Below are 15,634 nucleotides of genomic sequence, written 5' to 3'. Positions count from 1 at the left end.
GCTCCCTGGAATGATTTAGTTTAGTTGCTGGTTTTGAGGACAGGAATCAAATCTGCATGCAGGATTTCAGACAAGACCCCTGGACTATCAACTCCCACGTGCAGCTACTGACACTCCTTCCCAACTGCATCCAAATGAAACTGGGTAGATTATGGATATGTTTTCCCAGATGCAGTATTTGGGAGGACATTTATTATTTACTTTTGCTTTTTGAGCATTTTCTGCCCCACTTTGCCTCTAGAGGATGAGTTAGTCAGTAAATTAGTATCAACTTTTTGATAGCCATCTCAGGAGAGCTGAAAACTCAACAACAGAAAATGATTGTTTGCTTTGACTTGGCTTTTTAAATGCCTTTGTAAAGCACTTGCTTTGTCTTCGCCATAAAACCCATAAGAATTCTTTTCTGATTTGTGTTTGTTTAGACCCACTGCTTCTTCTTCCACTTCTAATACTTTCCTCTTTCTCTAAAGAAGAAAGCATAAATATTGATGAGAGTTGTAGGCTGCTAAATTCTCCAACTAATCTGGGCAGAGACAATTTGTTTGTGAACTGATGCCAGCACATCATGAAAATATAGGAATTAAAATATTTGGAGAGATAAAGCAAATAGCAGAAAATATGGCAGAGTAGCTATCCAAGGGCAATAAAGTTATTGAAAGGCATTAGCTGTTCATGAAAGGTAAAAGTAATGGGAGGGCTCATGAAATAGTGTTAGAATTATATTAAAAATTTAAAATGTAGTGGGCAATAAAGGATTAGGAAGCTGTTGTCAGAGAAGACAAAATTGGTTGGAGTCAGGTCACTTTGGTGACATGTTGTAAAAGGCACTTTGTGAGTCTGGAGAAATTCCTGAGTTAGATTTGGCATGATCTCTCTGATATTGGATAATTTTATTTGATAAAGAATGAGAAATTATGTGATGCTTTAGCTTTCCAAACATTTATTGGAAAGCAAAAGCTGTTAAGGGTCATAAGACTGTAACATTTCAGCTCAGCAACCACGACTGAAGGCTGTTCCAGTGAGGAACTGGAGGACAATATAGTCCCATCTCCAAGCTGGGAACAGGGAATCAGGAGCTGGGGGAAGGATGACAGAAATAGCAGGTTTTTACAGCAAAATAGCAACTGATACAAATGTTTGAAAGCTCCAGGGGAAGTGACTCAGTCAGCTGGGAGTTCATTAGTCTGATGTGAGGAGCAGTCTGGCTTTGGGATAATAAATACTTACAGGGAGGATATGAAAAGCCTGGAACTGAGTGGAAAATGAGCTCAAAAATATAGTAGTGAAAATCAGTGATCCAGGAAACTCGTCCTTCCATCACCAGCACAGAGAGGGAAATGGGGGATTAGGGACCAGGTTTGCAGGTTTGCAGAAGTGGGATGCAATTTATGGATATGGATTTATGGATATAAAGTTCAAGGTCCTGGCTAGGACAATGTTATAGAGTCAAAGAATCATTAATGTTGATAAAGACCTCTGAAGGTCATGGAGTCCAACCATTAACCCAGCACTGCCAGGTCCAACACTAGACCATGTCCTGAAGTTGATACAAGTGTCTTTACACCAATACATTTCATCCCTTTTATTTTGGAAGATGAACACACAACTGTCTTAAACTCAGGATTGAAATATATGAAATTGGAAGAGAAAAATCTGAAGCAGAACCTTCTTAGTGGGAGTAGAAAGGAGAAGAAAGTTCCCTGGCTCTGCGGTGGAGCAGGGTGAGAACATGGAACAGGCTGCACAATGCAGCTGTGGGAGGTATAGGAAGAAGAGATTCAGCAATGGAGTGGAATTTTTTCCAGGTTAGATCCTGCATTTCCGAGCTCCCACAATATTTTGTTATCAAATATCTGACAGCCCTTTGTCCAGGTGCAATTGGTGTGGTGGAGTCTCTTCCACGTGGCAGGGGATTCCTCCACAGCCTTCTCCGCCTCACAGGGCCAGGACATGGCTCTTTATGTACAAAACCTACTTCTAGCGGATCAGTGTGGATGAAATGGGCTATGAGAAATATGTATGAACATCTTTTTTCATGTCTTTTTCATAAGAAATAATTTTGAGAAGCATTCAAGGCATAGCCAGGGGTGGAAGAGTCGTGGTGCTGTGGTCACACGGAACACAAGACACATTGTAAGGGCTGGGAGAGTTTCTGGCAGAGGACTCCTAAGGATGCCATGTGAATGTATTTTATGAGTGCTCCTCATGAAAGACATGATTTATTTCCCTTCCATCCAGTTCTATGGATTTTTTTTTCCTTGGGAAATTTATTTTGTGTTGCAATGCACACTATTCCCTGATGCCACAGCTTGGTGTTTGTGAGGAATTCCCAAGATTGCATCTCTTGCTCTGTGGTTTAATCTCTACCAACATGCAGTTACTTTAAGGGAATGTCATTCCAGAGTAGAGGAGAACTGCACAAAGTTTTAGGACAGTAAGTTGAGGTTTGCTGAGCTAATGGTGTAAGTTGGCTCCACAGGTAGGACAGTGCAGCTGATGCCACTGGAATTTCAGGCAGGAACAGGACCCTGATGCAGTTCCTCAGCTTTAGACAGGACATAGTTACTCACTTTGCAGCCTGGCCAGGGCAGTGGGGTTCATGTGACTTCTTGTAAGCAAAATGTCTCGAAGTCATCGCACTTCAGAGGAGTTGAGGACCTCAGTGTCACATTTCACTGAAGGGATGTGACCTCCAGCAGCAGAATATTCCCATATTCCATTGCTCCTGAACTAAAAAAGATGCTTAACATGAAAAACAATGATGTCTGTATTTGGGATTATTGAATTTTTACTCAGAGCAGACATTTTTTTGCTTTTAATGAAAAATTGGCTATACAGCTTGAGTAGGTATTACATATACTGGGAACAGTTAGCAACAAATTCATTGAGAGGTTACAAACATGGCTGTTATCAAGTGCAGGAGGAATTTCAGAGCTAATATATGCAAAGTCCTAAACCCAGAAAATAAATACGTGGTACAGATAATCTATTAGAGGGATTTACCCAACTCATACATCTCTTAAACCACATTTGCTGTTATTAGTACTCTTCTGCCATCAGTTCTTTCATTTGATAGTGCAATGTAGATGCTGCAAATAAAATCAGGATTCAGAGAGGAATAGAAGACACATTTGCTTTTTTAAAGTGCTGGATGGTCCACAACTGTGGCCAAGTGAAAGAGCTGCTGCTGCACAGATCCGCTGCAAATCAGCAATCCCTGACAGAGGAGCTGGGCATAAATCACCTCTATTCACCCCCAGGTTTTGAAGCAGAGACTGGTACATGTGAGATCACTCCATGCATTCATGGCATGATGTAGAGGTGGCAGAGCTTTGCCAGCTGCATTCAAGTCAAATGTGAAGCTACTTGGCAAGTCATTGTGCCAATGAAGAGAAGAAAACCCCAGCCAGACAGAGAGGGCCAGCTTCTTTCATAAATTACATTTACACTGCAGCAGCAGAATACTGGGTCTGTGAGGTGGCTGCTGAAAAGGAGAACAAAAGACTGTTTACTCACAGTAGTCATCCCAGGAAAGCAATGGAAATGTCAGCAGAAATGATCATTAAATCTCACCTACATAATGAAAATACCCCACCTCCCCTATATAGGTTGACATTAAGGAGAGGGGGAAGAATGGGCTCTGAGGATCTGATCTGTGTGCAGCACTAACAAAGGCCAGATTGTTACAAGATACATGCAGCAGGAAAATGAATTTAAATGGTGAGAACACAGACTTCAGCTCCCCTCCTCCTGGATTTTGGGAATCTGTTGCTTGAATTAGTGAACAGGCCCCATGCCAGAGGAAGGAGAAGAAGTACAGTTTAAACTTCTTTAATTAACTGTGGTGTAAAAGACTCCTCATGGTAGATTGCCTTAAGATTTATGCTCAGTATTTCTAAAGCTGCTGCTCCAAAAGCCCAGAGATCTGAGGATAGAAATTTGGGCTGAACATAAAACTGTCCAGTGGCAGGCTGTGCTCTGCCAGTGATGGGAGTTCTAGAATTCCCAAAGAAAACCAAACCTGTGTTAATATTCAAAAACCCAGATGTGAATATTGTGAAATCAGTAGAAGATGCTGAGCTGACACTGAAGCAGGAGGTCTCAGTAACCCACTTTGTGTTCAGAGCGGCCTCCATGGAAAATAAAACAAAAGAGAGGAACTCACTGAGACTTTGGGAATAAAATGTAACCCTCTTATCTCCTAAAGCCATGTCCTGTACCTATGAGAACTTTACTGGCCTTCTAAATGGTTGGGTTCACTCTGTTGCCAGCAACCATCACTTTGGAAAGGGTGATAGAGAGATTTATACAGGAAAAAGAAATCACTGATTCCACCCCACATCTTTGGGGGAGAGTAGACTGACAGCCACAGTCTTCTTGGCAGCCAGACTTTGGTAACTTTTTCAATTTAATGCAACAATTAAAAAATCCATAAATAAGCAGGATTACATCTCATAAACAGTTCAAAGGCTGCAATGAAAATTACAGATTTAACTACTGCTCCTGTGGCTCAGAATATCAATTGAGGTGCAGAGATGAGCACTGGAAGCTTCCCAAGGTGCATTCAGTGCACTTGTGATTGAGGACTGTAAATCACGTTTGAGATTCTTTGATATGTTGGGCTGTTTGCTGTACAAGATATAGATCTGCATGAAAAATCCTAATTAAATACTAATTAAAGTGTCCAAGGAGCTGGAAATTGCTGGGATAACAAAATTTCTTGACTGTTTCTGCTTTCTCTCACTTTTACATCCTTTAAGGATTTATTTGCAAGGAAGAATATAGGAATATCCATGAGGGATCAGGCTAAGCATCCCTCTATTCCAGGACAAATCTCCAGCAGCATCCACAGAGAAGGTTATAAAAATAGACCTGGTGGGCAGTGATGTTTTTCTGCAATAGCTTCACAATGTATTCATTTGTTGTTGATTTAACATTAAGATTTGACTCCCATTTTATATCAGATACCAATAGAAACAAGACACAGGGGTCTCAAGGACAAGTTACCTGGAGAAATGCTTTTCCTTCAAGTTCTCAACACTTCACTGAGAAACGTGTAAAATATTCTCATATAAAGTGGAATAAATTGCCATCATTGGTACAGTTATAGTGTGAAGTCACTGTAGTCAGCAGCAGGACAAAACCCAAGCTGTGGGACAAAGTGTGCCAAAAGATACTTGAGTAAATCAGCAGTTCTGGGGATGGAAAACCCAGCTGTGGTTGCTGTATTTGTGAATTTGTGTGGCTAAACTCAAATGTGGATTTTATATTGCATTGTATTGGTGTCCCTCCTGTCTGTTTTTGGTTGAGAAACTGCATTTTCTGACCAGATAAGGAGGAGGAGGGAGGCACTCAGGCTCTTTTCTGAATTTTCTCCCAGCCACCCTAATTTCCCAGTGGTGCTTCAGGCTCCTCTCATTAAACTTTGAGTCACCCCAAGGGATTAAGCAGAGCCTGGCTCCCTGCACAAATGACTCTGGACACTGATAATCCTCCATTTCCATGGTTCACACACTGTCAAAGCACTTTTAAGGCTGTTTTTTGAGTGCTGTACAGCAGTCACAGTACTGCCTTGTCAGGAATAAATACTTGGGCAGCAAAGCCTTTCCCAGGAAAAAAAAAAATACTTGGGCAGTGAAGCTTTTCCCAGGTATTTTAAGAGTTTTAGATGTCATGGAGGGCTTTTAGGAGATGTCTACGTGTCAGGTGTGCAGATTTTCATCTTCCCTGTGGCTGTTCAAGCTTAATTCAGCTGTGACAGCTCCTGTGATCAGCCACGAATCAGTAGTGATTGATTCTGGAATATCTCCTATTTAGAACATAGGAACACTGCAAAAAAATCCAAAATATTGCTGACATATATGTACTGGAGACTGCTGTTCAAAAGCCAAAGTCTAATGTGAGAGTAGCTTCTTATTTTTAATAAATAAGAATTCAGAGCAGGTATTTTTCTAGTGTTTGAGACCACAAAAAAATGCACTTGTCAGAAGGTTCGGCTCAGGAATTTATCCTGAAATTGAGTTTTCCTCTTTTACAAAGCTTCAAGGATTCAAAACATTCAAAGTTATGTGTTATGAGAGGGAAAATTAGGGTTTTTCTATCTTTTTCATGGTGCAGTAAGCAAAAAAAGCAGCAGGGAAGAACCCAAAAGGCTCAGTCACCTGCGGTGCAAGTGCCTGTTTGAGGTGGAGGACGTTTGGGGTCAAATTGCTGCTTCCCCCAGTGAAGTCCAGATGCCAAATCTGGGCCACACTTTGGAGATGAATGGCTGTGCTCCCAGCTAATGACACTGAGAGCATGACTTTTCACTCTCTCCTGGTGGGACTCTATATTTTTGTGTAATTCTGTAATTACTGGCTACAGAAATTCACTGAGAAGACCAGTGGTTATGGCACCCAACTGGGAGACTGGAGACCTAGATTTAGTTGTGCTAAATGAGGCAAAAAATGAGTTTGAACAAGTTTCCAATGTCCTACATGAATGATCCCACTATTAGTCTATTTACTGGTCTCTGGTTTAGTCAGAAATCCCTTATCTTTCACTTGATCCAGCTTACTTGAAGTTTTGTTTAAAGTGATGTTTCTTGGGAATAAACAAGCTTTAGATCAATAAATTGGCTTTTTCCTACTGGAAAACATTCATCTCTGCAGTCAGCAGATGTATTTTCCAGGACTTGAAGAATGTAGGTTGCTGAATGTACTGGATATAAATATGTAGTTCTTCTTTTTCACCTGAAATTTCACCTACAAGGGTGGGTGATGCTCATTAACTCCTTTTTGCCTCTCCTAAGAATTCATAACCTACTAATAATCCTCCTGGAGATAAAATCTCTGCACAGCCTGCATCCAGGCAATCAGCACTGTAATGATTGCTCCTTTTTATGTTTACTAATCCTGAAATGTATAAAGTGTCCTCAGAGTCCTGTCCTTGCATTTCCCACCCTCCTCCTTAGGATGCTGCAGATTCCCTGCAGAGCTGCTGGACCACTGTTGTTTCAGGCTGTGTAGGCACCATCAGAGCTCCCTGTCATGACTTGAACACCAGGATGGTGATATTTGCTGTGCCAGTTTGGCTCTGCCCAGCCAGGACATTTTCATTCCTTTGCTGTTTAATTGCTGTTCATTTTGCTGGTCGAGGCAGTTGCTTGAACTGAAACTTTTTTTGCCAGTTTGAACCTGCCTGAAATGAAAGCAGGAGGCAACGTCAGCCCTGAAACTGTCTGAGCTAAACTCCTGTGAGGAGTGGTTCCGTTTTGCAGGCTGGTTTCTTGGTGATAATCTCTGAGCTGCAGCCTCCCAGTGCTTGGTCTGGGGTGGGCTCCTCTCCCCCTCTTCTCAGATGCCCTTGGGTTGAATTTTGGGCTGCTGAGGTTGCCCAGGTTGACTTTGCACAGGCTGCTGGTGTCGGTGCTGATGCTCTGGGTGATTAAACATCAACTATTTAACCTCTATTTCAGCCCAAAGAGTGCAGCCCTTGTGCTGCACCAGCTTTCTGCTCCCTCTGATTCTGGAGCTGGATAAGAACTGGGACACCTCCAGGCACGAGGTGGAATTGCTGCCTGATGTCTGTCCTCACCTGCAGGGACTTGCAGTGGCTTCTTGGGAACCACTTTTTAGCCCACACTTCCCAGGACATTCTGCACTCCCAGGCTGGTTTCCCATCTCCTGGGAGCAAATGGGGACCCACCAGTGCACAGCCCTCTGTGCCAGGCTTGGCCTTAGGCTGTGGTTCTCTGGGGCTTGGAGTTGTCCCTTCCAGACAGTGCAAACAAAGGAGCTGTAGAAAGAGTTTGCAAATAAATGTGTTAAAATAAAGCCTAAGCAAAGCACAGGGACATCACAAACAAGTGTTAAACATCCCCATTCAGTGCCTGGCTTTCAATACCATGGTCTGTGCACTTTGTGAATGAAGGGATTCCTACTCAGACTATCCTTGAATGCAGGGATTTCCTACTCTGAGTAAATGCAGGGGTTTCCTACTCTGCACCACTTCATAAATAAGAATACTAATTAAAGGCAGGAATCCAAAGGAAGTTGTTAAGGTAAATATTTTATTAAAAACTACATTAAAGGGGAAAGAAAAAACAAAATTTCAAAAGGTACCAATAAAAGAGGAACTTTTGTTCTTTGTGCAGGTGTGCCAAAGTTCCCCAAAGAAAAAATCGAGCCTCTGGATGTGGAGCATGGAGATTCTGTGATCTTGCACTGTAACCCCCCAAAAGGCATCCCACCTTTGCATATCTATTGGATGAATATTGGTAAGTAAACAATTTTGGCACAATTCATGTAAGGAGACTCAAAACATTTGTCTTCCAGAGCAGTTTCATTGCAGATTCATAATTGATGGGAATGAGAATTGTGCAAGTGCTTGGGAGAAATATCTGGATGCTCAAAAATGAAGAATGGAGATCTGTCTTCACAGGACACAAGTTGTAGAGTGGATTGACACAACAAGTTATCAAAGATGAGCTATCAGAAAGCTCATATTTCACTTAATGGCTACCAATAATGAGGATTCCTGCATTTATGGAGAGAGGATATTATGTGTCAATATTCATCAACTAATGGTTGATTTATGAAACCAAGGAAAAAAAAAATCCGTTAGGTTTGTATAATTAGTTCCTTGTGGGTTTCTGTGGTGTTATTCTGCAGCATTTGTGCTCTGCAGGAATTTCTGGCTCTTGGGAAGCAAAGTAACTCCTGTTGTCTCCATGACATGAAGGGTTTGTTCGGGATGCTGCCCAAGTACCTGCAGAGACAGGGTGCCAGACTAAAGCTCTGATCCTTTAAGGCAGCCCCTCTGCTCCTGCCAGGCCTGGTTAGCACAGACCTGCATTAGGCTGGATCAGCAAGGAGGCAGAACAGCAACCTGAGCTCCTACAAACGTGCCCTGCCCTAATCTGGAGTTACAGAACAGCAAAATGCTTGGGAGACTGGCTGGGGAGACACCTGTCAGTGGTGACCTCCACATCACCATTCCAGACCTTTCCGTTGGGGAGAGATGCTGAAAATTTACTTTCAACTGAGCAGGAACTTTGCCCTGTGTATATTTTGTTATCAATTATTTTCCATCTATGTTATAAATAGGTATATATTTTTACAGAAAAATATTTATTGTACATAGTACATTGAATATTTATGAATAACCCATTGTTTGCAATGTGTTTTCTGTCTCTTTTGCATCCAAGTTCTGTTTTGTGGCTGTATCTGGAAGGAAGCACATGAGAGGGGAGCATTAGTGAAGCAGCTCAGTGTCGTGACCATCTCACAATTATTTTCTTCTTGCAGATTTGCAGCACATTCCACAAGATGAAAGGGTCTCCATGAGCCTTAAGGGAGATCTGTACTTCGCCAACGTGGAGGAGAATGACAGTAGGAGTGATTATTGTTGCTTTGCAGCTTTTCCAAGGCTCAGGACGATTGTGCAGAAAATGCCAATGACGCTGAAGGTTTCCCGTTGTAAGTCTGGGCATGAGCAGTTCCCTGTTTTCTGGTGCTTTTTGAACTCCCCAGGCATCAGTGCATGCCCATGTGTGCCCTGTGTCTTTGAAGAGATGCTCTCTCAAGAAAGAGCACATTACTGAGTTTATTTCCTGCATTATTAACCTTATTCTCAGGGCTAAATTCAACCCAGAAAAGCTTTTTGCAGCTGTCAGACCCCAAAAGTGCCCCATTCTTCCTCCTGTTCTCCCCACGGGGAAAGCCAATGATGTGTTAGGGAAATCTGCTGACAGATGGGACTTTACTGCGTTTTGAGGACTTTATGTGGCCACCTCCTCTCTGTTTTTGTCCAGCTGCATCCATGTGGTTGGGAAGGACGGTGCTTTCCAGGCTGCCCTCAATATCAGCAGTCACACACGAGGCACTTTCCATTTTCTCCATGAAATGTTGTGTAGGGAACATCAAATTTTCATTTATTTATTTATCTATTTATTTATTTATTTTTCCATCTCTGTTTTCCTGTAGTCTCCAAGGGTTTTATACCAAAGGTGGTTTCAGGTACTGCCCTGCCCCTGAGTCTCACTGGGACGTGCAGGGATTGCTCTCCCACAGAATCTCAGAAATGTTGAGGTTGGAAAAGTCCTTGAAGATCATTGAGTCTGACTGTTCTCCCAGCACTGCCAAGCCCAGAACTAACCCAGCTCCCCAAGTGCCACATCTACGGGGCTTTAAAATCCCTGCAGGGATGGGGACTCCACCACTGGAAAAACCTTTCAGTGAAGAAATTTTCCCTGATATCCAACCTAAACCTCCCTTGGTGCAACTTGAGGCTGTTTCCTCTTGTCCTGTTCCCTGTGAGGAGACCAACACCCCCTTGGCTCCCCCCTCCTGTCAGGGACTTGCAGAGCCAGAAGGTCCCCCCTGAGCCTCCTTTTCTCCAGGCTGAGCCCCCCCAGCTCCCTCAGCCTCTCCTGCTGCTCCAGCCCCTTCCCAGCTCCATCAAACCTGTCCATTTTTTGGGTGTACACAACCTGCTGTGGTGTCAAACCCCTGATTGCAGCCCTGACTGGATGGGCTGGACATCTACAGCATTAGAACCAGAGGAAAAGGATACAAATACCCAAGGAAAAAAAAAATAAACCCAGCCTTTGGGGCACAGTCCCAACTGTGCTAAATCAGCAAAGCCCAACAGAAGCTGGTGGAACTAAGGCAGCTTAAACCAGCTGGAGGCCCATCCTGCTCTGCCTGCACCTCTTCTGGCTGTTAGAATTTGTGCTATCACTTGTACCACTCACTGAGCTCCCTGTGCCCTTAATATCAGTTTTCTGTTTCACTAATACTTCTGACCTTTGGGGCTTATGCAGCTCAGAAAGCCAAGGAGATTTTTTTTTCCTTCGTGAATGAAAATCTCATATTTAATATGTGATTCTGAGTGTTTTCTTGTCGGGATAAAAAGATAAAGGCTTAATAGTGGCTTTGTGTGTCTTAATGCTTGCTTAAAGTGTATCTTGGGATAATAATTGTGAGAAAAATATCCAGAGGAAACGTTGCTCTCTGTGGGTTTTCCACTGGGTCCACTCCCCCACATGTGCACACACAGAGAAAAATTAGATGGGCTTTGGCTGTGGGGCCACTGGTAGCCCTGGAAGTGACCCAAAACCCCACTTCAGTGTGTCCACCTTGTCATCAAAGCCACAAGACTTGATCCAGGAAAGAAAAAAAAAGTGAAACATAAATTAAAGGGTTTTGTAAACTCAGCTTGACATCGCCCACCCCACTCTGTGCCAGGTCCCTGCTGAGGGACTGCATTAAAAAAAGACATATAAGGAAAATTAAGCAATAAGAAACAAGAGAATAAATAAATTTGATACCATTTCTTTTTAATGGATACTTAGACCTTAGTGATTTTTTTATTACCCTAGATAGCAAGGTTGAAAAGCTGATTGCATCACCCATGGAGTATTTTGCAGAATAACACATATATTTGAACAATTTCCATTGTATTTTCAAAAATTTGTTGTTCATCTGTTACTTTCCTTTATATTTTTTTTCTTTCTTTCTTTCTTTTATGGCAGAAATTGAGGGGGGTTGGGGTGGGGCATGATTTTGTTTTGGTTGATTTGTTGTTTCTTTTGATTCTGTCTCAACCCTGCATGTTTGTGTTTGGTTGTCACTTTTATTTATTTCAGTAAAGCATGCTAATGACTCAGGCTCACCTAATGCTGCTGTTACTAAGGGTGAGTTGAATGCATCTGTTCTTTAGCCTTTAAACTGAGAATCCACCAGCTGAGATGAAATGGGAGCTGGTAAAAAAAAAAAAAATCACAAAAGCCTTTTGATTGTGATGGGTTGGATTTAAGTGCTCTGTGGATGACAATTTGCTCATCTCGTAGTTTTTGACAGAAATCTGCAGGGGTTTTAATAAAAAGGTAGCTTTTTTTAGTTGAGGAAGAAGCATTCACACTGCAGAACATGATGTAAGGAGGGTGACATCCTGGATTTCTTGTGTTATCAGCTCAGAGCAGCAGCCAGAGCTGGACACTCCAGATCTTTTTCTGGCAGTTAAGAGGACTCTGGGATTAGGGAACCACGGTTTGACACCATGAATTCATGTCCAAAGGGTCACCCAGGGGCTGCATTATTTCAGGAGGAGCTCAAGGTGTGGATTTACAGAGTTTTGGGTGCTCTGAGTTAATTGTCCCCATGACCACAACCCTCCCTGTACATGAGAGGTGGTTCTCTCTGTCTATACCTTGACCTGCATGTTACTCCCCACAGGTAAGGACTACAGCAAAGCATTTCTCATCCTGAGGATTCCCAGCTTCCATTGCTTTTTGTGCCCCTCTCTGTGAAAAAATAACCTGGAAATATCCTGCTGAGCTTTATGCAGGCAGTGAGGATAAGCCAGAAGGCAGCTAGTGGCTATTCCTGCAATTCTCCACCCAGTTAATTTTGTTTAAAATGTATAAAAACTAGAGTCTTGAATATTTTTGGTAGCTCTTGACTCTGATTTCTTTGGTTGAATTGCTTTGAGAGTCTCTGGGTTTTTTTTAAATGCCTGATTCAAACCTCCCAAAAGATCTTGCTTTGCTGGACAAGCTCCGAGAAGGGTTTTTGGGATGGATGATTTGGAGCACTCATCAGTCCTCAAGCCTTTGCCCGTGGAGGCTGAGCCCTGTGAGCAGAGCAAGCAGGTCTTGGGAGGTGTGACAGACACTCCAACCCAGCTTTTCCCTCGGAGGGATATCTGAACTCCTGCTGGGAAGGGGCACTGCCTGCCTTTGGAAGCAGGAGGTGGAGGCAGATGGGAAATGTGTGAGCATATCCAGAGGGTTCTGCTGCATCTCGGAGCACTTGTGACACAGATTTGTAGAGATACAAAGCAAGGGGAGGAAGAAATGAAAAATTCGAAAATGGTTCAGGGAGATATATGTGGTCTTTTACCAAATCATCCATAACTGACTATTTTTGAAGAACTAGGACCATTTGGGGACTTATTCATTACTGTGCTAATTGTGATGAGAGTGATAACTGGGCAGGCATTGAACTCTCTCTGTGTTTCATCACGAAACCCTTGTTTGGCAGCCTGGAACAAATGGGCCGTTGCAATCAAATACAAGTCAATCTTGTTTTATTATTTTAACAGTCTTCCCTACAAATCGTATCTCCATTACTGTAGATTTAATAATTGTAGCAAGAAGAGCAATTCTGTGCAATATTCAAGTCAGGAGAGATGGGGTTTCATCTGAGGTTTAAAATATAATAAAGTCAGTGCAGAAGAAAGGTGTTAAGAAAGATGGTGTGGACCAGAAGCTCAGCAATTGAGAGTACCAGTGTACCCAGGCTGGATGAGGTGAATGATAGGAAGGGCCAGTGCTTGGAAAACAGGACATAAAACTGTAGGAAAAGGGGTTTCACCAGTACTGCTGCCTGTTGATATCACTGTACTTGTCTCCTGACTCTTATCAGGAGAAATAAGTGTCCTGGATTAGCCTCAAACTGTATAAATAAAAAAGAAAACGTTCAAATCGATGTCTGAAACCTTCTGACAGCAGTGATGTTTGGGGCATTACTGAGGGCCCTAAGAGGTCGTGTCTAACTTCTACTTTATTTTATCTTTCAGCAAATTTTATCAAGGAAAGAAAACCCAAACTGCTGATCCCTCCTGAATCTGCTGGCAGTAGCTCATCAGTCACTGTCATCAAGGGAGGTGTCCTGCTCCTTGAATGTATTGCTGAAGGGCTGTGAGTAATGCACAATGCTGCACAACTTAATCACCTCTTGAGATAGAAATGAGCAGAGAAAAAGCTGTATTCCCCATTATACAACAGTTTGAAATTTAATTTCTATGCAGAGTTGTTTGGGAAGTTTGTGTGCTCCTTGTAAAGCAGCACAGAGCACATGCAACACTGGTTATTGCTATAGCTTGTAAACAAGTAATTAAAATCACATCATGGTAAGTATTGATTTTTTTTTTACTGTTATATTAAAAAAAGGCCCCTATTATTGAGCTTTTTTCAGTAGTACTACTTTTGAGATGTTGAGAAACTAAATAACATCAGCATCCACTTCTGTTTTGTGGCTCACAACCTGTGAAGTTTCTTTTCTGGTTTTGTCAATTCAGTTTTGCTTCAGTGCTCAACATTTTTTCAGTTTTTTCCATGTGCAAGATCTCATGTTTTTAAATGCAAAGTGCTTGAGTGATGTGATACAAGACATTCTTTAAGGAGTGGATGTGCCCCTGAGTGAAACCAGTGGTCCATCTTGCCCAGTTGCAGCAGGAGATGCTGGTTCAGGTGTCCCTGTGAACCTCCCTGCTCACTGTGGTCCATCCCCCAGCATCCAGAATTCCCATACAAAGGATGTTCTTTTCAGGATGCTCTCACAGATGACAGTATGCCAAGGAACAAAGTCCCTGACTATGTAAAAATGCAGTAAACCTGAATCAGCCTTATTGGTTTGATCCTGCTAAAACCAACAGTAATGGGCAAACCTCAAACTTGGTCCCAGTCCCAAGTTTTCCTGGGCCCAGTCCTGTGTGTGTGTTGTGGTGCTTTGTGCTGCACAGACATCTCAAACTTGTTATTGCTGTCAGTATTTATCTTAGAAAGCTACTCAAAGGTCAGTTGTGGATCTAGGTGTAGGAAGTATGGAGCAATATCTGGACGAGGAGATGTTCAGTGTAAAAGTATATCACAGAATCATAGAATGGTTTGGGTTTGAAGGGACCTCAAAGCTCATCTCATTCCACCCCCCTGCCATGGGCACCTTCCACTAGCCCAGGTTGCTCCAAGCCCTGTCAAACCTGGCCTTGGACACTTCCAGGGATGGGGCAACCACAGCTTCTCTGGGCAACCTGTGCCAGGGCCTCCCCACCCTCCCAGGGAAGGACTCCTTCCTAAAATCCAACCTAAACCTACTCTTGTTCAGTTTGAATGCATTCCCTCTTGTCCTGTCCCTCCAGGCTCTTGGAAATAGTGCCTCTTCCTTTCTCTTATAGGTTCCCTTAAGGTACTGGGAGGGTTAATATAGGGCAGGGTTAAAATTGATGGTATGTGATGGGAAATCAGGACAATTTTGTTGATTTTTGTAAATAACACAGGACAAAATGAGGGTAAGCAAAGAAAGGGAATGGCTAAATAAATGTTGAGTGCCATCCTCACAACTTAGCTGTGATTCCCTCTCCCAGAGCTGTCCCTGCTGCACTAACTCACACAGACAGAAACCCCAGTGCAGTTTTCCAATATTTCCCATGTGCCTGTCCATGCAATAGTCGAGCTGCCACCAGAGAAACAGGTAAAGTGAAAATCTCTGCACCCACCAAACCCACAGTGAAAGCAAAGTCCCTTCTGGTTTGTTAGTGACAGAGCTTTGTGTCAAACAGAGCCTTAAATCACCCTCTCCTCGTGCTGTACAACAGAGGCAGAGCCTGCTTAGCACAGACATAACTCCTAATAAAGGCTCTGAAATTATATCCCCTCTCGAAAATTCCAGAGTCAGGATATTTATCTGCCTGAACAAACATGTTTAGGGTATTTTGTTTTTCCATAAGGGCTTGAAAGGGCATTGCTCATTTAGGCTGGCAGGGTTCTGCCTCTGCAGTTGGTTGGCATTCCTGAAGGAAGGTGAATTACTTGTCTCTGTTGGATTCACTCCAGGTATCTGCAGTAAGTTTTGGTTCCCTGTTGCAACAC

The 15,634-nt window shown here is 42.7% G+C and overlaps 1 protein-coding gene across 13 annotated transcripts in view; it reads left to right on the top strand.

Annotated features, from left to right (window-relative positions):
• Positions 1-15,634, top strand: part of CHL1 (cell adhesion molecule L1 like) — a 136,849-nt gene that overhangs the window by 80,718 nt on the left and 40,497 nt on the right. For 11 of the 13 annotated variants that reach the window (XR_010433390.1, XR_010433389.1, XM_064667152.1 and 8 more), the window contains 4 exons: positions 8,135-8,257; positions 9,288-9,458; positions 11,630-11,677; positions 13,564-13,684. Coding sequence is in view for 11 of the 13 variants with exons in the window: in XM_064667152.1 (XP_064523222.1) it covers positions 8,135-8,257; positions 9,288-9,458; positions 11,630-11,677; positions 13,564-13,684 (463 nt within the window). In the remaining 2 variants the exon portion in view is untranslated. The remainder of the gene's footprint in view (positions 1-8,134; positions 8,258-9,287; positions 9,459-11,629; positions 11,678-13,563; positions 13,685-15,634) is intronic. The other 2 variants (XM_064667159.1, XM_064667162.1) reach the window with 1 other exon arrangement.

Source organism: Pseudopipra pipra, chromosome 11, assembly GCF_036250125.1.
Source record: "Pseudopipra pipra isolate bDixPip1 chromosome 11, bDixPip1.hap1, whole genome shotgun sequence".
In the NCBI taxonomy this organism is placed as follows: Eukaryota; Metazoa; Chordata; class Aves; order Passeriformes; family Pipridae; genus Pseudopipra; species Pseudopipra pipra.
This window is presented reverse-complemented; position numbering and strand designations above follow the sequence as displayed.